The sequence below is a fragment of the Balaenoptera musculus genome, chromosome 3, assembly GCF_009873245.2.
Source record: "Balaenoptera musculus isolate JJ_BM4_2016_0621 chromosome 3, mBalMus1.pri.v3, whole genome shotgun sequence".
NCBI lineage: Eukaryota > Metazoa > Chordata > Mammalia > Artiodactyla > Balaenopteridae > Balaenoptera > Balaenoptera musculus.
In genome coordinates this window covers 122703512-122728321 of record NC_045787.1, presented here as the reverse complement: position 1 = coordinate 122728321, position 24810 = coordinate 122703512, and the positions used below count along the sequence as shown (strand labels likewise).

The window sequence follows — 24810 nt, the reverse complement described above, 5'->3', positions numbered from 1 at the left end:
AGAAGTGAAAGCAGGTATTTGAACAGATATTTGTACACCCGTGGCAGCACTATTCACAATAGCCAAGAGGTGGAAACCACCCGAGTATCCACTGATGGGTGTATAGATAAATGTGGTATATACATATGGAATATTATTCAGCTTTAAAAAACAATAAAATTCTGATACAGTCTCTAACATGGATGAACCTTGAAGACATTATGCTAAGTGAAATATGCCAGGCACAAAAGAGCAATTATTGTATGATTCTACTTATATGAGGTCCTTAGAATAGTCAAATTCACAGAGACAGAAAATAGAATAGAGGTTCCCAAGGGTTGGGGGGAAAGAAGGATTGATGATTTATCGTTTAATATTTATAGAGTTTCAGTTTGGGATGACAAAAAAGTTCTGGAGGTGGACGGTGGTGATGGTTGCACAACAGTATAAATGTACTTAACGTACTTTGTCACTTAAAAATGGTTAAAATGATAAATTTTATGTGATGTATATTTTACTACAGTGAAAAAATATCTATACATAGACACACATTAGAATTACCATCTCCAGTGCTACCACCATCATCATACTGAAGTCTGCAATAGTATAATACCTTGTTCTTTTTGCTTCTCCTCTTGTCCCCTGACAATCCATTATCCACATAGCAGCCAGGGTGGTGTTTTTCATTACACACACCTTCCCGGCCTAATGACTCCCTACCCACATGGAATAAAATCCGAACCATTTACCCCTGGCCTTACATGACCTGTAGGTGCTCTAGTCCTGTGGAGCCCTGAGCTACATCTCACAGCATACTCTCTCTGCCACACACCATGCTCCAACTGCACTGTTCTTCTTGGTCTCCTTCACACATAGTCCCCTCTGCCTGCAATCCTGTCCCCCTAGACCTTCAGGTGGCTTGTGTCTTCTTGTCATTCAGATCTTGGCTAAAATACCACACCCTCCAAGTTCTTTCTTGACCACCCAATCTAGAGTAGTAGCCCTCTCTGTCCTCTCCTCTTCACCTCCATCTTATTTTCAGCACAGCACTATCATTACCTATTTTCTTCTTTATTTGTTCATTATTTGTCTTCCCCCCAAGTTCTCAGAGCAAGGACATCTTTTCTGTACTGTTCAGTGCTGTAGCTCCTAGGCTCATCAAAGTGCCCAGAACAAAGTCAGTGTTTAAATAAATATTTGTCAGAAAAATGAATGAATCTAGTCCCTTGGCTTCTCAAACTTCTGGAATAATAAGCCATGTATTTCTTTTTCTCCTAAGAAGAGAAAAACAAAAACAAAAGAATAAGAACAATGACAACAAAACACCCTCCATATGCCAGATGCACTATATTTACTGTTGGCAACTAAAAAAACCCATCATTTGCGGAGCGGTAAAGTACAATTTTAGGAACACACACATTCTGTAGAAATCCTTCATTGCATCTTGATTTGATGAAACAGAAAAGGCCAGGTCCTGCTGAATCAGCTGATTCCTACTGTGAGAACTATAAATAGCAGTGTGGAAATGCAAAGCTCCCTGTGGCAGGGTCGGAGGCGGAACTGATATATCTGCTGTTCTCACTTGAATGACTTTAACAAGACATTAGCAGAACTTAATAGGCTAATTACATCCCTTCACTGCGCCTACCCTGGAATCAAGTTGCTCACCCTGCAATCTGATATGGGGTATTGTGAGAAGAGGCAACAGGAAAGTCAGTGTATCCAGATCAAACTCAACTTCTTCAGTGTCCCAGGGCTTTCTGACAGGTCCACAGTTTGGATTTAATTCTTTGTTACATAATGCTCTCCTGGATTGGGTCCTCTCCAAGTTCTTGAGAGGGGGAAAATATTATACATATAATATTCAATTTATATATTTATATAATGTTATTTTATAACATAAATATTGTATTTAAAAATAAATATTGTATTTATTGTGCATATACTATATTAATTACAATGTTACATGAAGGCTATTGGTCACATAAACAGACCCATGTTAAGAAAAGAGAGTGTTGGGGGTGTGAGAGTGTGATGGGAAATTGTAAGCAAAAACACGTAATTTCGAACAGGAGACAGAAGTGAAAAGCTGCCAGGATTGGATTAGTAAGGGCCAGGTATCATCAACTTTCTTACCAACTGGGTGCTGCTGCTTTTTTTTTTTTTTTTTTAATTGCAACATAAATGACTTTTATATCAGTTTCAGGTGTGCAATATAATAATTCACTATTTGTGTATATTCTGAAATGATCACCACACTACATCTAGCTAGCATCCATCACCACACATAGTTAGGAATTTATTTTTCTTGTGATGAGAACTTTTAAGATCTACACTCTTAGCTACTTTCTGGCTACTTCTTTTTGTTGTTACTCAATCCCAGCCTTTCCCACAGTTTGTTCAAGGTAGTATTAGTTACAGAAGCCATTACAAGGAAATGAAGTAAAGAGACTGAAGGTTTTCAGGCTGTGTTGGTAAAGGGCCTCCATGTCCAAGGGAAAAGATTGATTAGCAATGCCTGCCATTGCCATAGGAAGAGGTGTTTGGGGCTGGTCCATAATAGTGTTTTCAAACTGCTGTGCTTCCCATGAGTCAAGAGAGTGGTTATAGCGATTATTTATTGTCCATGCTGTGGCAGGCACATGGCAGGCACTTGAGAGACAACATCTCTCTTATTCTTCATAACAGCTCCATAACTTAGATATTACACCCATTTTTGCAAATGAAGAAGGGGGAGCTCAGAGACGGTTCAAGATTTTAAGTAACAGACAGAACTGGGATTACAACCTAAAACTGCAAGGTGCAATCTTAGTTTATATATCAAACGTTCATATCTTACTTCTTCTCAGGAGAGAGAATGTCCTAACATACCCAGGGGTCTGGGGTGTGGTTGAAATTGGTCTGCAGCAAGTTTAATTTTTTTCATAATTTCTATTGTATATTTGAAAATCATATAGACTTTGCACACTACTCTATAATATATCCATATCTCTTTTAATATAAAAGTAAAATTCCACCTTTCTTATTCTGGATAAATCTGTTGTTCTAGGAAGGTGAATCCCCAACAGTACAATAGTACAGACATTCCAGTTTGAGAAGTATGGCCATGTACCACCATCCCTGAAACTTGAGATTTTTAACCATTTTGTAGTCTCTGGAGGCCGAATGTTTAGATGACAAGGCTTCCTGCGTACAGTTTAACATTAGTCAATGCTCGTTCATTACCATTGTTTTCTTCTTTTTTTTTTAAAAATATTTTACTCTTTTTTTTTTTTTTTTATTCTTATTTATTTTTATTTTTGGCTGTGTTGGGTCTTCGTTTCTGTGCGAGGGCTTTCTCCAGTTGCGGCAAGCGGGGGCCACTCTTCATCGCGGTGCGTGGGCCTCTCATTATCGCGGCCTCTCTTGTTGTGGAGCACAAGCTCCAGACGCGCAGGCTCAGTAGTTGTGGCTCACGGTCCTAGTTGCTCCGCGGCATGTGGGATCTTCCCAGACCAGGGCTCGAACCCGTGTCCCCTGCCTTGGCAGGCAGATTCTCAACTACTGCGCCACCAGGGAAGCCCCCATTGTTTTAATTTGGATTCACACAGCTAGAATCCTAGGTCGCATTTATGCATTCTGCACCCAAGGAGACAGGGACACTCCGCCACAGAGACCAGCCTGAACTCAGGGCTCCTGGGTCTTCCACTCAAATCCAGGAGGTTTTAGGTAAAGAAATGTACTAGTTAGAGGCAGGGAAGGAGTCTGCAAAGTAAGAGGAACCAGAAAGGAACAAGACCACTTGTGGTCTGTTGATGGTAACAGATAAAGTCTGTCATCTGGATGCTGGTGGGGGCACAGGAGCAGAACCTTAAGGGGCCCCTGCTGGGCCAGGAGTTAGCACTTTAGCTGCTGGATCAAGGGAGTTGGTGGGTGAGAGAGCAGAAAACAGGAGGAAGGGGGGCAGGAAAGGGATTGGGTAACAGGAAGGCTCAGGCAGCAGCTCTATCAACTGATACAGTGAAATACAAGAATCTCAGTAGTTTTACAATGGGTATGTCTATACCAGTGTATGGACTAAACATGTGCCTTGTATATGCTATACTGTATTGTACCGTGGAGTGTGTTTGTGTGTGTGTGTGTGTGTGTGTAGAATACAGTTAGTAATCACAAATGTTTCTATCCCTTCCCAGGCATTACTAGGTTTATTTGGGAAGCAGTAGAACCTAGATGTTAAGAGTGGGGCTCTGGAGTTAGATGACCCAGTTTCAAATCTCAGCTGAGAACTTGCTAGTTCTGGGACCTTGGGCAAGTTATAACCTTGTATAATGTACATTGTGATTGCCCTCCTAACATGCATTCTTCATTCTCTTAATCATTTCAGTTCTCATTTGGGTATTTAACCTCTCTGCCACACACACACACACACACACACACACACACACACACACACACACACACATGCTGTAGTCCCTTTGTTTGGGGGAGTCTATCCCACGCTTGACTTTAGGAGACGGTTCTGTGACTAAGGCCTAAGCTAGTGAGAGTTAAGCCACTCCATAGTCCTGGTTATTGGTTCTGGGATGGGCTGTGACGCTATTTAAGCCATTAAGTAGGAAGAAGAGTTAAGCTATGGGCTTCTGAAGAAGAAGTTTCCTTGCTGTCCTGGGGAAAGCTTCCAGAAGGTGTGTGATTCATTGGATTTAAAGGAGTTAGCATAGAGTCCCATAAATGTTTCAGACATTACATGAAATTTCTAAAAATCTTATATTTGTATTTGTATGGAAATATGTATGGAAATATGTTAATATAAATGTTTCAGACATTAAAAAAAAAAAAAAAGATAGCCTACAAGTCTGGCATACATCTGGACTTGCAAGTACCATAGAATAATAAATCCCCTTTATTGTTTAGTCTCATGTGAGTTAGTTTTCTATTGAGACTAGAAACATGTTTGGTAATATGTTGCTGAGACTCGGCCCCCTGAATCTATAAATCGAGGACAGTAATAGTATCTGCTTTATAGAGCTGTTGTGAAGATTTAGTGAGATGGTGCATGTAAAACTTTTAGATTAGTATCTGGCACATAGTAATTGTTCAACTGACTTTCAGAAAACATTGAACAAGTAATTAGGAAGTGTCAGTGTAGGGAAGGCTAGATGGCAAGAAACTGGTGTCAAACTGAGAACGATAAATGATGAATAGTTGTTTTCAACTATCATGGAACCATTGTGACATACTCATGATGATAGATCTCATTTAATGCAACAAGTGAGATAAGGATAAGCCCTTTAAATACTTTATTCACTATTATCCTCTAACAACCTTATGAAGTAGGTATAATTATTACCCTTATTTCATAGATGGGACCACTGAGGCACACAGAGGGCTAATTCCAGGAACTACTGCATTGTCATCCACTGTTATGAGAAGAGGTAGGATTCCAGTTCATGTTTACCTGACACCAGGAGTGATATTCAAAATACTTAACAAGGAACAAACACTAATCACAACAGGGCACTGATCATTAGGAATCCTGGAGGCCAGAGATAAATTACCAGTAAGACTACGAGTGGGTGACAACTAATAGAAGCCCTGTCTGACTTGACACCTTACTTAGTTCAGCTCCAATGGGCAGCAGGGGAAACATGAGGCTGATTGTGAGTCAACAGAAGGAAGAACTTTCTAATAATTCAGCATGTCTAAAAATGAAATCATCTACCTTACGTGGTAATGAGTATCTCACCTCTGAAGTGTTTAAAAGCTAGGAAGACAATTCCTTGTTGGAGAGGTTGTGGAAGAAATTCTGCCTTTGGATGCAGGTAGGACTTGATCTCTAAGTTAACCTTCACTCTAACATCCCAAGGTTCCGTAATAGCCCATAGTTGTTTTCCAACTGGCAGGAAAATAGTATGGCTTCCCTTTATTAGCCACCCCTGATTTTCTGAGCACTGTAATAAGGGCTTGTCATATTTTTCCTGCTTTAATATATATGACATTATTAAATCTACTTCACAAATTAGAGACATAGATCTCAGGGCTTATTAATTTTCCTAAAGTCATACAGCTAATAAGTGGACGAAGCCCCAAACTGAGCCCTGATCTGACTAGTCCAAAGCCCCTTACCCTGTCTACTATGTCATACTCTGCTTTCAAACGAGAATACTGTGTTTTCTTAATGGTTGTATTATAAGATAAATGTGTAATTTTGGTGATGATGTATTCTAGAGTATGAGAAAGAACAGTATGTTTTCCCCATAGTTTAGTGCAAGGAAGGTAATGGAAGCAAATGGACATAGTGTATCAATATTAATCAATAGTTATAAATTTACTGAACATTTTCTATGTAGGTGTTGTGCATACGTTAGAATTTATCTCCACCACAGCCCTGTAAATTATGTATAGGTTTCTTCATTTTACTGATATAGCAAATGAGGGTCAGAGATGCGAAGTAACTTGCCCACGGCTGCCTCTCTTGTAAGTGGAAGAGCCATCATATAATTCTAATGCCATCAGTCACTGCTTATGATGGACACCTTGCAAATATCCTTGCTATGGGCATATGAATATCATGGTGGACAACTACATGATTTGAGCATATAAAATATCTTCATATTATTCTGTTTACAAAGGATATGACTACATGTATGTATTTGTATATTCCTATACATATAGTGATAATTCTATAAAAGATTATCAGTATATATTTAATGCTCAACCAAATAAGACTAGAAATAAATAAAACACATTAGATTACCACTGGGTTTTTATTTTCTGCAATACTTTTCTATATTCCCCCACAAATTTCTAAAATAAACATGCCATCTGTATCGATTTGAACCAAAGTATTACATAAAAATCTTATTATAAGATATTACATAATATCTTCTCATTACTTTTATCAATGAAGACACTATATTTTTTTTTCTTTTAAGTACCAGCCTAATAGCTAGAACACAAGATTTCTTATCTTAGCCTTGTCTCTGATTTGCCTTGTGACCTTGGGCATATCACTTGCTTCTCTGGGCCACAGTTTTAACATCTGTACCGGGGTTGACAAATTATGGCCCGTGGGCCAAATATAGCACATCATCTGTTTTTGTATGGCTATGAGCTAAGAAGGGATTCTACATCTCTAAATAGTTGAAAAATAAAAAAAGAATACTATCTTATGACACACAAAAAATCATGTGAAATTCAGATTTCAGTGTCTGTAATAAGGTTTTATTGCAACACAGTCATGTTCATTTGCTTACATATTATCTGGATGCCTTCACTCTGCAATGGCAAAGTCAATGAGTTGTGACAGACCCTATAGCCTACAAAGCCTAAAACATTTGCTATCTAGCCTTTTACAGAAAAAGTACGCCAATCCCTTACCTACAGAGGGAGCGAGTTGAACTAATAATCTCCAGGCTCTTTCTTGCCCTGTGTCTAGAATAGCTAATGGATCCCATTCTCCATGATTTCCATCCTTATTTTCCTACCACCCACTGTGAATGTTCTATCCTTATCTCCAAACTGATTACAAATTCAAATATGTCCCCTTTCCTGACTGGCTCTGTATTTTCATTAAAGCACAAATAAGAAATAAGGTTGAACTAGAGCCTTTGTTAGAGCATGGTAAGACAACCTGGCTTCGGCTCACCTCTCCTGTGACTGCTTGAACCACTCTCCCCCTTTCTCACATGTTCCAACCACAGGGGCCTCTGCTCTGCTCTGCTCCAGGACACCTAACAAACTTCCACCTTAGAGCTGCTTGTCCTGCAAGGCTTGGCTCAAATGCCACCTACTGGCGAGGCTTCTTCGAGCGCAATGACCCTCACCCCCAATTCTGTACTCTTTTTCTTAGATCCTTGTTTATCTCCCATAAAGCACTCAACAGAATCTGTAACTAACATGGTTATTTATGTATTTGTTCATTATTTATGTTTCTGTATTATATTCATTGCCCATCTCCTCAACCAAACTGTAAGCTCTAAAGGGACAGAAACCATGTTTTTATTCTTCAAAAACTCTTCATACTGAGTGAAGTAAGTCAGACAGAAAGTCAAATATCATATGATATCGCTTATATGTGGAATCTAAATAAATGATACACATGAACTTATTTACAAAACAGCAATAGAGTCACAGATGTAGAAAACAAACTTATGATTACCAAAGGGGAGGGGGGGAGGGATAAATTAGGAGTTTAGGATTAACATACACACACTACTATATATAAAATAGATAACCAAGAAGGACCTACTGTATATCACAGGGAACTTTACTCAGTATTTTGTAATAACCTACAATGGAAAAGAATCTGAAAAAGAATAGATTTAGATATATATATATATATACACACACACATATACACATATATATGTATATATATAAACTGAATCACTTTGCTGTATACCTGAAATTAACACAACATTGTAAATCAACTATACTTCAATAAAAAATTTTAAAAATATACATGTGAATAAACAAAGTTGTTGATGAATCAAAAAAAACCTCCAGGGCTTCCCTGGTAGCACAGTGCTTGAGAGTCTGCCTGCTAATGCAGGGGACACGGGTTCGAGCCCTGGTCTGGGAAGATCCCACATGCCGCGGAGCAGCTGGGCCCATGAGCCACAACTACTGAGCCTGCGCGTCTGGAGCCTGTGCTCCGCAACAAGAGAGGCCGCGACAGTGAGAGGCCCGCGCACCGCGATGAAGAGTGGGCCCCATTTGCCGCAACTAGAGAAAGCCCTCGCACAGAAACGAAGACCCAACACAGCCAAAAATAAATAAATAAATAAATAAATAAATAAATAAATAAATAAATTTTAAAAACCAACAACAAACCTCCATTCAAGAGCTGTGTGCCTGGCACATAAATAAGTCATCAATACTACCTGTTAAATGACTAAACCTGAAAGAATGAAGCTTCAGCTTTGTACTAAAATGTAGGCTAGGCAAAGTAAAATTTAATTTGGACTAAGTTACAGGTTGCACATTAACGAAACTCTTGACCTTATAGAAACTATTAAAAGCTCAGCACCAGGCGAGTTAAATGTTAACCTGTAAATGAGCAGCTCTTTGCCTTGTTCACGTGGGTTTTCACAAATGGGTGCCCTCGTGTGAGAAGCACAGTTTCAAAGCTCCTTTCGGAACTGCCTGACGCACAATACAAAGCAGGCAGAGTCTCCCGTTTTCACAATGTGTAATTCATGCTCATTCATTATTCGGTAGCTTGGGAGCAGGTGCTAAATAGAACGTACCAACCTAATACCCTCATTACTGCACTGCCGTTTTGTTTTTGAGGCTCAAGTGGCCCTTCTGCCATGGGAGTTAGGAAGAGAAAACATTCGCAAGGGCTGGTGAGCTCCTGAAGAGAAGATATACCAAAACAACAAGCAAGGGCATTTTCTCTACCATTCCACAGAAAATGGCAGTCGGAAGCCAAAACCTATTATCCCAATGCAATAAACAGAAAATATTATTAATACACTGGGAGGAAGAAAGGCAGCATCACGTGAAGCACGAACAATACAAGTAATCGGATCATCTATAAGTATTTTTAGACTTTTAATTTTATCATCCTGGACATGCTGCTTTGGTAAATTGGAAAAGATTTCACTTCCCTTAGAGATACGTAAGTGCAAAACAAAACTCCTTGGACTAGAGAAACGTTATGAAAAAGCCAGAGATATCTGAAATATCTCACCAAATCTGAAATATGAAAGTAAGCAGAGACAGTCTCTGGGCAACATAAAATAGCTTACCATATACTAAAGCTAATGGATTTGACTTAGTGAACTCTCTCTCGGGTTACTGTAATTTTATAAACAATTCTAACAAGTTTTGTTCTGGTCTTCCATCCCATAATATATTTGAAGCAGCATATCAGGAGTGAAATAGAAGCTGCTCTGAGTAGTACGTGCTAGAGAAGCAAAGATTGAAATTTCAGCACCTAAAAAAACTATGAAAACATAATGTATTCATCTGCCAGGGCTGCTGTAACAAAGTACCTCAAACTAGGTGGCTTAAAAAAAACAGAAATATACTGTTTCATGGTTCTGGAGGCTAAAAGTCTAAAATCAAGGTGTCATCAAGGCCCTCCTCCTTCTGAAACCTGTAGGTGAGGGGTCTTCCTTCCTTCTTCCTAGCTTGTGTTGGTTTGCTGGCAAACTTTAGCCTTCCTCGGCTTATAGACACATCACTCCGATCCTTCATCTTCACACGGAGTTCTCCCTGTGTCTCTTCACATCATCTTCCTTCTGTTTATATCTATCTCTATGTCCACATTCCCTCTTTTGATAAGAATCCCCGTTACATTGGATTAGGACCCACCCTCATGAACTCATTTTTACTTGATGACCTCTGTAAAGACCCTATTTCCTAATAAGGTCACATTCTGAGTTACTGGGGATTAGGACTTCAACATACCTTTTGGGGCGGGGTGGGGGCACAAAATTTAACCCATAACACATACCAACTAAAAATGTGTATCTAAACTAATGTTTGTTGCTATTGGGTAAATAGCACTAAATAGCTCATCTGATCTTGAAGAAGTCTATTATGTTCATAAGAATGAAACTAAGAGAGCCTATATTAACAGCAGGATCTTTGAATCAGTTCATCCTACTTTTGAATGTGGCCTTAGTATACCAACTGTATGGTACTGGGCAAGTCACTTAACCCTGTCATAGTATTGCTGACTATCAGAGTAGGCAGTGTGTGCAAAACGCTTGTTAGCGCAGTGCCTAGTTCTTGGTATATGCACAATGAATGACAGCTCTTCTTAAGCCATGAAGAAAATGAGATAGGTACTTGTAGTATAATTTAAATGGTGAGCCGAGGGAAGTAAACACCTCCAGGAATTAGAAAAGCATCTCTCCAGATGACTCATTTCCACAGGCTTCAGAAACCTGGGGTGTCACTGTGTTGACAAGTTCATTCATCAGAAGCTCACCTGTCACTCAATGATCATTGACTAAAATGATTAGCTGCAGAAAGATCTTATTTTTTCCCTATGAATGATCATCCCAGGAAAATAAAATGTGATTTCCAAGATGCTTCAGTGTGTGTGAGTCAGACAAAAAGACGAAATCTCAGCCTTGAAGATCTCTGCTTGTAACAAACTGTAGACCTTCATTAAAACAAAGAATTTTGGCTCACAACTGAAGTGCAAAAAGGTTATTAAATGTGTTAAAGGCTGATTATCCCACCTCACTGTCACATGCTCTTTGGACAGTTCATTTCAGTCATGGGGCCTTGCTGGGGAGAAATGGGTGCGTGGTAGAGAGCAGAAAGTCAAAGAGGTTATACTTTGAAGAGCGTCATCCTATCAGGGCTGAGGGGAAATCACCCTAGACTCTTAGGTACGAAAGAACCATTCCTGTTCATTTGGCCAAACCACCTCATTGCTTCCTTGACAGGGATGTTCAGGGTTATGTTTACGGTCATAGAGGATACTGATGTCAGAGTCAGGCATAGGAAAACTTGTTTAGAGGAAGTATGGTGGACAGACTTTATGGTGCCCCCCCCATGTTCCCCACCTCCTGCTGTTCATGTCTTGTATCATCCTCAGCCCTTGAGTGTGGGCTGATTGTATGATTTGCTTCTAACTGACATTATACAGCAAGGGTGATGGGAGGTCGCTCTTCTAATTGTGTTACATAGTTTTATTCAATGATATATACCCTGTCTTGCTAGCAGACTCATTCTGGAGTCTTGGTTTCCTAACTGACTTTGAGGAAACAAACAGAGTCCTATAGCCATGAGGCAATGAATTCTGCCAACATCCCTACTGAACTTGGAAGTGGGCCCTTGCCCAGTCCAGCCTCCAGAAGAGAACCCAGTTCTGGCCAACACCTTGATTACAGCGTTTCCGAGAACCCAGCTAAGATGTGCCCAGACTCCTGGCCCAAAGAAACTGTGAGATAATCAATGTGTGTTATTTTAAGTCACTACATCTGTGGTGGTTTTGTTACACGGCATAAAAACTAACACAGCATGGAGGAAAGGCAGCATGGAGCCCCACACACTGTAGACACACAGTGGGAATAAATTAAAAAGATGCTGAAGACAACTTTATCCACAGCAACCTAGAAGTTGACAACCTAGTTGACAACCATTACCTTCCATGTCCACCCAAGGAGCACGTGTATATTCTGTCCTCATTCATTTGTTCAGTCACTGATGTATTTAGCAGCCGCTCTGGATTAGACTAGAGATTAGATTAGAGATTAGAACAGGAGTGAGGAGTAGGGCCTCAGTTTAGGAGGGAGAGACCACTTCTTATAAAGAATATTGTGAGCCAGGGGCTACCACTAGAAATAAGTTCAAGACCACTGTGAAGATGCACTGAGAGTGAGTGACGTGTATGGGTGGCTCAGGATACACACATAACTGCTTATTTCCTTAATAGTAAATGCCACAGAATTTAAACACCTTTCTGGTATCAGTGTTGAATTGTTTACTTGACTCCCTTTCACGCTATATTATCAACTCTGGATGACAGGGAAGTTGTCCGTCCTTTCAGCATTGAAGGTCAGCACCGAGAACGTTGTCTGGCAAACAGATACTCAAGAAACAGTTCTTGAATGAATATTTATGAGAGAAGCATATCCCTAAGTTTTTTTCTTCACCATCCAAATGCTGATTTCTAGAAGAATGATATAAACACCTGGCAAGCAGCTACTTCAGTTCAAGAGGGGATGTGCGAAAACTAATTCCTTTGTGTATTTTTTGGAGGCTCCGAGATGCACTGGGTGTCAGTTAACGGTTTCTATGATTATAATGGAGAAGACAAAGGTGATGAATAAAAATAGCATCCTATTCTTTTTTTGACAATCATGAATTTTCTTTTATTCCTACTTCAGCGTATCTGTAATCAGTTGGAGATGAACTTTTGCAGCTCACACTGTTGCACCGCCATCATTGATACCAATGGCCTAATTAGATTTTTATCTTATTCCTGTAGGAATTTAGAAAGCAGTCAGTTATAACTTCATTAGAGTGAGAGAATTCTTAGAAAGATGGAAAAACATACATCCACTCAAATGGTATTTTGACCCAAGATGACTTACTATTTAACTGTCCCAAACAATTCATCTCATTAGATTAAATCTGTAATTGAGTCTTTAACATCTGACAAGGGAAGGAATACAAATTTGTCATTAGACTGTAATAATTACTTTCTATCACTATATTCACTGGAGAGACTGTGGCAATCAACAAATCAGAGTACTATCCCATAGGAAGGATTGTAATGAGTTTAATTTTCCTTATTTTTAAAAATAAAAGCAAATAATCACGGTATCCATATCTTAAGATCTTCATTCACTGATGTAAGTAAAGTGGAATATTGAACAAGGAAATGGGCATAATTTGGAAACTAGAGCTGATTTTCAAGCTGTACTCATAGAAAAATGTTTGACTTCCTGACCAATAAGAAATATGTCTAATTGCACAATTCGAAATTAATGATTACTGTGCAATCCTGTGTCTTTCACAACTATAGAGAAAACAGATTCTAAAAGTGAAAAAAATTAGCTAAATATTCTACATATTTAGGAAACTCCAAAAAGTCAAGTCTGTGGATTAAAAAAAATCCACAAACAAAATAAAACAAAACCCCATTTATGTCTCATTTGGAATTTAGGCAGAAATAGCATTTATGGTATTTAAAAAAAATAACTAAGCTGGCCATTGCTGGCAGGAAAAACAATGCAAACAAAAAAAACTAAAGACAGAGCCTATTCTGTGTTACCACAGGGAGACAAATACTTTCATTCAGAATACATTTCCCCTTACACAGACTAAACTCTCCTTCCTGCTTTTAAGCCCTCTGAGCTCAGAAGAAACTTGTTTTGTTACCCCAGAGCATCTTCCCTACTGAAGCACTTCAGTCTTTCTCATCCAATTTAGCTTCTAGTTTTAGGCTCTTCTGTTGTCTGTTGGCTCCATTTGCGTCCTCTTCACTTGTGCAGCCAGACAGCGGGTACCTGAAGGCAGGTGGCCGTGCCCCACCCTGTACCACACCCTCCTCAGGGCAACAACAGTGCTAAACATCAGTAGGTGTGGAGAGTGGCTAAGAGCTCTGCATTTCCTGCAAGTGTAGGTGGCCTCACCTACACGTTAGCCAAGTTATTTTCTGAACCGGAGTTTCATCAGCTGTAAAATGAGGACGATCACACCATCAACCTCTTGGAGTTGTGGGCGGACTGAGTGAAATAATTCACAAGTGCTTAAGCAGAGCATCTGGTACCCAGGAAGCCCTCAGTCGGGGCAGCCTATTACCTCTCCTGGTCCACACATATTCGCTGACCACCACAGATAATTTGGAACCTTCTACCCTGTCCAGAGACAAAATGTTGTTTTGAAATTAGGAAGTCACATATTTTATATCTGCACTTGTATGCAGATGATCTTTCCTTGCCTGGGAAATCTACCGTATTTTGTCCTTTTTTTTTTTTTTTCACATTTTAATACCTTGGAACTCAGGTTGGGTCTTACAATCCAATCCTCTAAGTAGCTGCAAGATGTTTTGTTATCATAGGTTCCATCAAATACAGCATGAATTCTTCAGATTCTTTTGAAGAAAGAGATTTAGAAAGAGAATTACAGTACTCAGAAGCCTCTATCTCTTCTTCTATGTTGCTCTTCACGCTTTTAACTCTGCCCCAGGAGCCCTGAAGCTGGCTTCAGAGTGCCGCCACTATTATCCCCTAAATGCCGTAGACAAAGGGACACTGCTTATTTCACCATGTACATGTCTTTTAAGCCATTTGATACCACTTCAAATGGAAATCACTTCACATTGATATCTAGTAGTCTGAAGGCAGAAAGTCCTGGTTATTAGAGCTCTCTCACAACTAAAATGCCTATTTGGTCATGACTGTCTTGAAAAGCCCTAATGAGGTTGATATATGTTCTGATTTTTCCGAAACACTTAGGAGTTTTGCCTGTTGTCCCAGCATAATTATTAACACAACTCCTTTCATTCTCAGGAGTACTCTGGTTTGGATGATAAATTATATGATTACCGAATGTGAAGACCAAGGTAGCTCTGAAATTTATGGCTTTCATGCCTTCTAGTTTAATTTAGTCTTTGACTAAAAGCCCAGCTTTACAGATAACAATCTGTCATCCGTGTGGTTCGGGCAGTGTTCATTCCTTCAGATTTTTGTCACACACTGGTTACACAGTGAGAAGCACAACACACATGGCCCCAACTCATGGAGTTTACAGTTTAGCACAGCAGACAGACATTAGGTAATTACATACCCCAAACATCACAACTCCTCAGGAGAGGTACAAAATGCTACGACTGCCTATAAAATATAACGCATGGGGAGGCAAGGTAGGACATATGGGCAGTAGAAATGCATCTGGATTGTTTTTTGTTTTTTTTTTAACATCTTTATTGGAGTATAATTGCTTTACAATGGTGTGTTAGTTTCTGCTGTATAACAAAGTGAATCAGCTATACGATACATATATCCCCATATCTCCTCCCTCTTGCATCTCCCTCCCACCCTCCCTATCCCACCCCTCTAGGTGGTCACAAAGCACCGAGCTGATCTCCCTGTGCTATGCGGCTGCTTCCCACTAGCTATCTATTCTACATTTGGTAGTGTGTATATGTCCATGCCACTCTCTCACTTCATCCCAGCTTCCCTTTTCCCCTCCCCGTGTCCTCAAGTCCATTCTCTACGTCTGCGTCTTTATTCCTGTCCTAGGATGCTATCTCATTTTAACCCAGCATTCATAATGTCATGGTGTTTGCCTTCCATTCATCTGCCATGTGGAGGAGACATTTCAGTACAAAGAGGCCCTCTGAAGACGGGCACTAGGTAGTAATTGTGAGTGTGTAAAGGGCAAGGAGCAGAAACTTAGTCCTTGGTTTCTTATTCAGGTGGCAAAACAATGATAGGAGCAAGAGAGAGTGAGGGAGACAAGGACAGAAAACAATGCTATTTGGTATGGTTGTGTTCCTTGGGGGTGAAAATTGTATCAAGTTTTCTGTTTCATTTTTCTCCTGTATTCTTCTTGGAACATGGTTCTAAGCACATGGCAAAAATGCTCAGAGCATCTTGACTTGGGATAACTGAGAAAATGAAGCTCAGAGAAAGAAGGCACAGAACTCAGATTCAAACAGAGAGAAGGGAGAAAGTTACAAGGTGGCCCCTGGTGATGCTGGCTTTTCAGTCCCTGGCTTCTGCCTGAGATCTGCAATGTCAGCACCCCAAACAGACTGTGGGTTGGCAATTTGGGGGAGGATGAGTGAGCATGAAGACCCTGAGAGGGACTCTATAGCCTACAAATATGGAAAGTTTCTCCTCGGAAAGAACTAGGCGGGGGGGTAGCAGAAAGCCAGTATGGGAGAAAGATCGCTTGTCAACAGGATTCCCAGTTACTGACAAAAACACCAGGTGTGTAAATTTACTTCCGAGATCATACATGATTAACTGGTCTGCTTTCCATTTATCCATTGCCTGAAGAGCACGTTTCCAATACAAATGGGCCCTTCCAAAGATAGAAAATTAAATAATAATTATGTAAGTGCCAAGGCCAAAAAGAAAAAAAAAAGATTGGTCCACAGTGCTTGCACGGAGAATCTATAAATTATGATGCTACATCTTCAACCACAGGCCCTGTACTAGTCCTGATAAATTCTAGATAAATGTCAACTAGTGGTGGGCAAAAATTTTATCTAGACAAATTTTCAGTAAATGAGACATAATTAAACTTAAAAACTCAGCAGATTCTTCAAGGATTAGAGATGACATTGGCAGAGTCACACATTGGTTGTTCATTTAACAGTGTATAATTAATTAATGCATGTATTTCATATGTGTAATTAATGCAAGGTAGTATAATAGACAGAGCTCTGACTTTAGGATCGGAGAAATATAGGTTTGAATCCCGGCAATGCCAATTGTCAGGGTCTCTCCTTGGCAAATCTTTGAGCCACACTTTTTTCATCTGTATAATGGGAATACTGTAATGAAATGTGGAGTCCTCTTTGAGTTTTGAGAATTTAACAGGATAATATACGAAAGTACCTAGCAGTATCTGCCATATAGAAAGCCAGGTAAATAGTAGCTGCTTTGATGGTGATTAGGTTCAAACTTCTTATAAGTAACCTAGATGATACTTCAATGCCTCCAAGCCACAAAATCTCATATTTAATACTGGTCTAACTATACCTGCTCAGCTCACTTATCACTTATTACAGAGATCAAGTGAGATATTATATAGGAAATTGCCATAAAAACTATGAACTCCTATATAAACATAAAGTATTATCCTTTTCTCTCTGTTGTCTGTTTGGATTTATAGCTACTTGTGTTCTTTGTTTGTCTTTAACACAAATGCCCCAAGTGAAGGAGATACATTGCTTTTGCTGACTTCTGTCTGCAGCATGCCCTCACAATAGGGTAGATGACAGGCAGATGTTAGGACTCAAATTTTCTCCCCAAAGAATTTTCTTACTACCCATTCTATTTCTTTCCCTTCATGCACTTCCTCCATTTCTCTTTCGATTAATTCATTTAATATTTATTAAGTTCCTATATGTCACCTTTTCTTCTCTTTGTCTAGGCTTAGTTATAAGCAGCACCAACACTCACTAATTCTGGTCTTGTTGTTTACTAACTGTGACCTTGGGCAGACTAAGCTCAATGTGCTCAGTTTTTTTTTTTTTTTTTAATCTGAAAAGTGGGGACAATACACCTACCTCCAGGGATGTTGTAAGAATTAGATGTCATGTTCAACAAGGACCTGCTGAATGCTTCAGGTTGTGCATTCCCTCCTGTGCATTCAGACCAAGGCTGTCCCCTTGGACTTGACTGACCTGTGAATGATGCGCTGGCTCCGCAGGTAGTCCAAGGCCATGGCCAGCTCACAGATGAAGAGCTTCACAGTGTCTTCCTGGAAGCGGACATTCTGCTGCAGGTGATAACGCAGGTCCCCGCCCAGCAGGAGGTCCACCACCATGAACATGTCTTCCTCATCTTGGAAGGAGTACCTGGAGGGGAATTAGAAATGCAAACGGGTTAAATACATTTACACACTAAAGAGGCCCAGAGGCAAAGGGCACCTTACAGATCAGAGCAGAACTTTCCTAAGCTAAGGGTTCAGGCTTTGGGAATACTGGTCTATTACTCACTCCAGGCCCTCAGTTTCCACATGTGTAAAATGGGAATGATAAGAAGATCTTCCACATTTGATCATAGTAAAGACTAAATATGATGAGTATAATATTTAACGTTACTCCTGGCATATAGTAAGAACCCATTAACTGGAGGTCTACAAAGCTATAAAGCCCAGAAAATAAAGAACACCCCATTTATTCACCTATTATTAACGATCATATCCTGAACACACTGTTGCAGGAGGTCCATAAAATATGAGTTACAAGCCCTCCTTGAAGCACCTCATGCTTATTTTTCCACACTAACAACTTCATTGCCCAGCAACATTATAACAAATCATGAACCACATTAAATGATAAGAAAAAGATATAAAAAGGGCAATAAAGAAGTAAGTGCACAGTACAGGGCAGTAATTCACTCAGTCTTTGGGATAAGGAGGGAAGGGAAATCTTCTCAGCAGAGGAGAAAACTGAGTTAAATTTTGAAGGATGGTGACAATAATAATAACTACAAAATAAAGCCAACATCTCTGGGGCAGACTCTAAAGCACTCCACAGATGTGGTGTCATTAACCCCACAATGCTGCTCTTATGCTCCCATTTTACAAATGAGGAAATCGAGGCCCAGTGAAGCTTAAGTAATTTGCACGAGGTAAAACACCCAATAAATGGTAGAGGTGACGGGGTCTCCAGGTCCAAAAGTAAGATTTGAGAGATGAAAACAGCACGAATTAAGCACAGACATGGGAAAGAACACAGTGTGAGGGGGGGGAAAGGAAAATAGTTTGGGTTTGTTGGAACGACAGGTGTTATGGGGAAGCTTGAGCCTGGAGAGAAAGATAGAGGGCAGATCCCATGACAGGAGCTTGTTCACGAGTCTGTACATGTTGGAAAGACGGTGAAGAGGTTTAAGCAGGACGTATGATCAGACGGGGACTTCACACTTGAAGGAGCATGGGCTGGAGGGACGGGAAGAGGAAAGGAGACACAGGCCAGCAGAATTGGCCTCTGCTGTTTGCAAAGAGTCTTCCGTAAAAATGCATTCCAACTGCCATGACTTGTTTTGTTTTCCTCAAAGCACAGACATGATTTCTAGTCACAAAAAGCTCTCTGTTTCAGCACTATTTTGACATCTTTCTTTTGACATCATGTCAGTGAGATCGTATTTTAAAGTTTTATTTGAATCACAGAATTAAGAGTCTGCAAAGCAGTGCCCAGGATGCAAACGAATTCCTAGTGACAAATTCTTTGCTTAGGAAACAAACATAGAATATCAATGATGGGCGAACTGTACTGAGTACATTTTCTTGTTTAGAGTGATCATTGTGCTACAGGAGGAGAGGACTTGCGAACAAAAGAAAAAAGAGAAATTCAATGAAGCATTAATCTGAGGCAGTAACATTCTAATGAAGACTAGGTCCTCGGTGTTTACTTGTTCAGTAAATAAAATGCTGTTTACCACTGAGGACTGATTCACACAGAAGATGTCAGAAATTAAGCCCTTAGGGGGAATTTAGACAGAAACACGAGAAGCGCTTGTAAAAACGTGGGCAGTGCATCCTCGGTATTGTCTTTTAGGAAGTGTTATTCTTCACCTCCTTGCAAGGACTGGCTGGGCATCTCTGCCATAGGTTTAATGGGCACCAGGATAGGTGCCTGGACCTGGGCTATTTGGTTCAGAATCCTCCCAGCTGCACCACTACGCGTTATATCCATTGTGTTTTACAGGTCTTTCAGGAAGTAATAATGTGCTAGTTATATGTAACCCTGCCCGGGATCTATTGCACTTAGGCTGCCCTTAGCTAATATAACAGACGATGATGGCTCATGGGATGTGAGCAGTGTCTTGTCGGGATAGCTGGCAAATGAGGTGGTTGAGAGCTGGGTACCAAAAGAAGGGAGAAGAGAATGCTAACATGAACGTAACTCGATGCCCATGGATACAACCCAGGCAGACTGGGTTCGCATAGAGAGCAGTGATTGGCTGCATTCAGCTCCCCACTGGAGGCAGGCGGAGGTCCCAAACCCGGTGACAGAGAAGAGGACTCCTCTCCCATTACTCTATTTAACTCGAAGTGGGGGACAAGGGTATTATTAAATTCACCCTAAGTGAACGAACGTTTTTATTGCGACTTGGGCTCAGCGATTTTTATTCAAAGAACAAACTGATAAAGGTGCCAGTCGTGTCAAGTTAATGACAAGGTCCGGCCATGCGGGGGATTATTAGTCAGAGAAGAAGCAGCCCAGGCAAGAGGCAACACGCTTCCCTTGCCCAGTATGATTTTAAATGTATTTAATCATGGAGCCAGTTGGCTGTTCAAAATCCTTTTTCCCCCTCAGCACATCAGACCTGAAGCCCTCTGTCACAGATCCTAGACTCTCAGAGGGAGAGAAGATAAGATTTTAATTTCCAGAACTATATCCAGTAAAATATGTGGGCACAACACAGTTTGGTAATAACTAGGATATGAAGGTTCATATCATAACCTGAGTTTTTAAAACCTAAAAGTGAAAGAGCTTCCCTATACCTTGGCCATTTATCCCACAGACTCAATGATGCATTTCCATTACTTTTTAAAAATGCTATATCATGGCTTATTTGTTAGTTGACAGCTCCAAAATTAATAAATCTGGTCCCACTGAATGTGAAATGCATTGTAAAGTCTGCTCAGTAAGAGCGGAGATAAGTAACAAAGGACCACCACCCTACTCCACCCTACTCCATCATATTGCCATAGACTATACACAGCTCTCTCTGTGTAATGTTGAACCTCTCCAATCCATTCTACACACCATGGTTATCTTTTTACAATGTGAGTTTTACGTTATCCAGCCCCATAAAACCCCTTCACCTCTTTCCATGGTCCGCAGGACCCTGTGTGGTCTGGCCCTGTTTACTTTTCCAGACTTATTTTGAAGATCTTTTCCTTCCATTACTCAGCTAGCAGTTCATGCCCCCTCCAGCTTTAGAAGACTGTGATATGGTGTGACCTTGCCTGCACGCACAATGCTCTCCACTAACTGGTTATTGACTCTTCCTCTTTCAGTCTCAGCCCAAAGGACACTTCTCACAGAGACATTTCTCACACTCCATATCAAACCTTGTCTCCCTGTTATACACAGTGCCATATTCTTGTTCGCTCAACTTATCATAATTTGAAAATATTTTCCTGCACGCTTTCGGATTAACAGCTTTCATTCCCACTCTGCCATCAGGAAGCATGCCTGCTTTTACTCATCCTTCACTCCTCGGTCCCTGTATGCTTCCTGAAATGTAGACTCTACAAACAGTTGCAGAAAAAGTAACAAATTCATGAAGGAACTAAAAAAAGGAAAGAGAAAAGCAAGATTAAAACTCAGGTTTGGGGCTTCCCTGGTGGCGCAGTGGTTGAGAATCCGCCTGCCAATGCGGGGGACACGGGTTCGAGCCCTGGTCTGGGAAGATCCCACATGCCGCCGAGCAACTAGGCCTGTGAGCCACAATTACTGGGCCTGCGCGTCTGGAGCCTGTGCTCCGCAACAAGAGAGGCTGTGATAGTGAAAGGCCCGCGCACCGCGATGAAGAGTGTCCCCCACTTGCCGCAACTAGAGAAAGCCCTCGCACAGAAACGAAGACCCAACACAGCCAAAAATAAATAAATAAATAAATAATTAATTAAAAAAAAAAAAACAAACTCAGGTTTGAGTGGGTCTGATATACATTCCTTAGGTTCTATTTTTAGGAATTAGCATGGCTACCAAATCAGTCATTCACCTTCTTGAAGCCGTCTCATGCAGGCCACTTTGAAATAAATCTGAATTGGAGCACTGGAAGAGATCTGAAGTATTTTCCAATGGAGGGTTTTTCAAATTGTGGCTCATAATGCACTAATGGTTGTGAAATCAGTTTGGTTGGTCCTAACAAGCACTTTTTTGGAAGAAATAAAATAGACTGAATAAAATAAAATAAATGCTATTAACATATAAGGCCAAACATTGTTTTTGTGAATATAATGTGTGTCTCTGTGAGTATATCTACTGGGTTGTGATGAAAAATAGATTTCTTCCTGTGGGTTGAAGATAAAAAAAAAGGTTGAAAACCATGACACTAGGGCAACCTGCTGCTTATTCCAGAACTATTGTATCAAATCCTCATTCAGACTTTACCATTTCTGATGTCTGTCAGTTCTGATGTCTCCATCTAGCAAAGCATGGGAAATGCAGGACAAATATTATTAGATATTGCTTTTAAAAGCTCTCAGCTTTTGTAGAAAAAGACATTGATTCATCAAAGATGGAATCCATTTAAAAACACATTTAAGGAAAATACAAATGGAAAATGCATAGGCTTTAGGAAGGCCTGGGTTTAAATATCACATGTGAATTTGGAGCAAGTCCCTTAAAGGAAGCTGAAACTCTGAGAGGCTATTTGTACATTGGAAATGATTTTATGTACCATGTGGCAAAGAGCAAATTAGATATAATGTTTGTAAAGTAATTAGCGCAAAGCATGGCTGATAGCATGGTGGTAAGGAACTTGGTCCTGGGGACAGACTGCTTGTGTTCAAATCCCACCTCTGCCCTTTAACATCTTTAAAACTGGATGGAGCAAGTTATATAAGCCCTCAGCATGCCCATCTATAGTAGTATATACCTCATAGGGCTGTTGGGAAGATCAAGTGTAGTTAATACACATAAAGTGCTTAAAAGAGTACATGGAAGTACTTGGAAGATAGCTATTATAATTACCTTTCTTCTTCCACCCATGAATGTCATATAACTCTGGCATTAAGCAGATTGACTTGTTTTATGCAATTGTTTCCTATTATTTTATATGAGGTAATTATATGAAGATACTGATTGATTTATAGCTGATTTACAATATTGTGTTAGTTTCAGTTGTACAGCAAAGTGATTCAGTTATACATACATATGTATATCTATATGTTTTTGATTCTTTTCCATTATAGTTTATTATAAGATATTGAATATAGGTCCCTGTGCTGTATAGTAAATCCTTGTTGTTTATCTATTTTATATATGGTAGTGGTGCATCTGTTAATTCTGTACTCACAATTTATCCCTCCCCCCCTTCCCCTTTGGTGACCATAAGTTTGTTTTCTATGTCTGTGAGTCTGTTTCTGTTTTGTAAATAAGTTCATTTGTGCTATTCTTTTAGATTCCACATATAAGTGATATTATATTTGTCTTTCTCTGACTTACTTCATTCAGTATGATAATCTCTAGGTCCATCCATGTTGCTGCAAATGGCATTATTTCATTTGTTTTTATGGCTGAGTAATATTTCATTGTGTATGTATATATATACCACAACTTCTATATCCGTTCATCTGTTGATGGACACTTAGGTTGCTTCCATGTCTTGGCTATTGTAAATAGTGCCACTATGAACATTGGGGTGCATGTATCTTTTCAGATTAGAGCTTTTGTCTTTTTTGGATATATGCCCACAAGTGGGATTGCTGGATCATATGGTAACTCTATTTTTAGTTTTTAAAGGAACATCCATACTGTTTTCCATGGTGGCTGCACCAATTTACATTCCTACCAACAGTGTGGGAGGGTTCCCTTTTATGAATATATTTATTGTCAGTGGTATAATCAACATGATTACCATTAACTGAGCTCTTATTATGTATCAGATACCATGCTAGGTACTTTATGTATATTATTGCATTTGATTGTTACTATAAACCTGTGAGGTAAGGAATATCTTTTTCTAAAAATTTTATTTATTTTTTATACAGCAGTTTCGTATTAGTTATCTATTTTATACATATTAGTGTATACATGTCAATCCCAATCTCCCAATTCATCCCACCACCACAACCCCCACCAACCCCACCCCCCACGGCTTTCCCCCCCTTGGTGTCCATGTGTTTGTTCTCTACATTTGTGTCTCTATTTCTGTCTTGCAAACTGGTTCATCTGTACCGTTTTTCTAGGTTCCACATATATGCGTTAATATATGATATTTGTTTTTCTCTTTCTGACTTACTTCACTCTGTATGACAATCTCAAGGTCCAACCACATCTCTACAAATGACCCAATTTCGTTCCTTTTTATGGCTGAGTAGTATTCCACTGTATATATATACCACATTCGTCTGTCCATGGACATTTAGGTTGTTTCCATGTCTTGGCTACTGTAAATAGTGCTGCAATGAACATTGGGGTGCATGTGTCTTTTTGAATTATGGTTCTCTCTGGGTATATGCCCAGTAGTGGGATTGCTGGGTCGTATGGTAGTTCTATTATTAGTTTTTAAAGGAACCTCCATACTGTTTTTCATAGTGGCTGTATCAATTTACATTCCCACCAGCTGTGCAAGAGGGTTCCCTGTTCTCCACACCCACTTCAGCATTTGTTGTTTGTAGATTTTCTGATGATGCCCATTGTAACCAGTGTGAAGTGATACCTCATTGCAGTTTTGATTTGCATTTCTCTAATAATTAGTGATGTTGAGCAGCTTTTCATGTGCCTCTTGGCCATCTGTACGTCTTCTTTGGAGAAATGTTTATTTAGGTCTTCTGCCCATTTTTTAATTGGGTTGTTTGTTTTTTTAATATTGAACTGCATGAGCTGTTTGTATATTTTGGAGATTAATCCTTTGTTGATTCGTTTGCAAATATTTTCTCACATTCTGAGGGTTGTCTTTTTGTCTTGCTAATAGTTTCCTTTGCTGTGCAAAATCTTTTAAGTTTCATTAGGTCCCA

At 39.8% G+C, this 24810-nt stretch overlaps 1 protein-coding gene across 3 annotated transcripts in view; it reads right to left on the bottom strand.

Moving 5' to 3' along the window:
• Window positions 1–24810, bottom strand: part of STK32A (serine/threonine kinase 32A) — a 124227-nt gene that overhangs the window by 35736 nt on the left and 63681 nt on the right. For all 3 annotated transcript variants that reach the window (XM_036847643.1, XM_036847645.1, XM_036847644.1), the window contains exon 5: window positions 17795–17968. In XM_036847643.1, the coding sequence (XP_036703538.1) occupies window positions 17795–17968 (174 nt within the window). The remainder of the gene's footprint in view (window positions 1–17794; window positions 17969–24810) is intronic.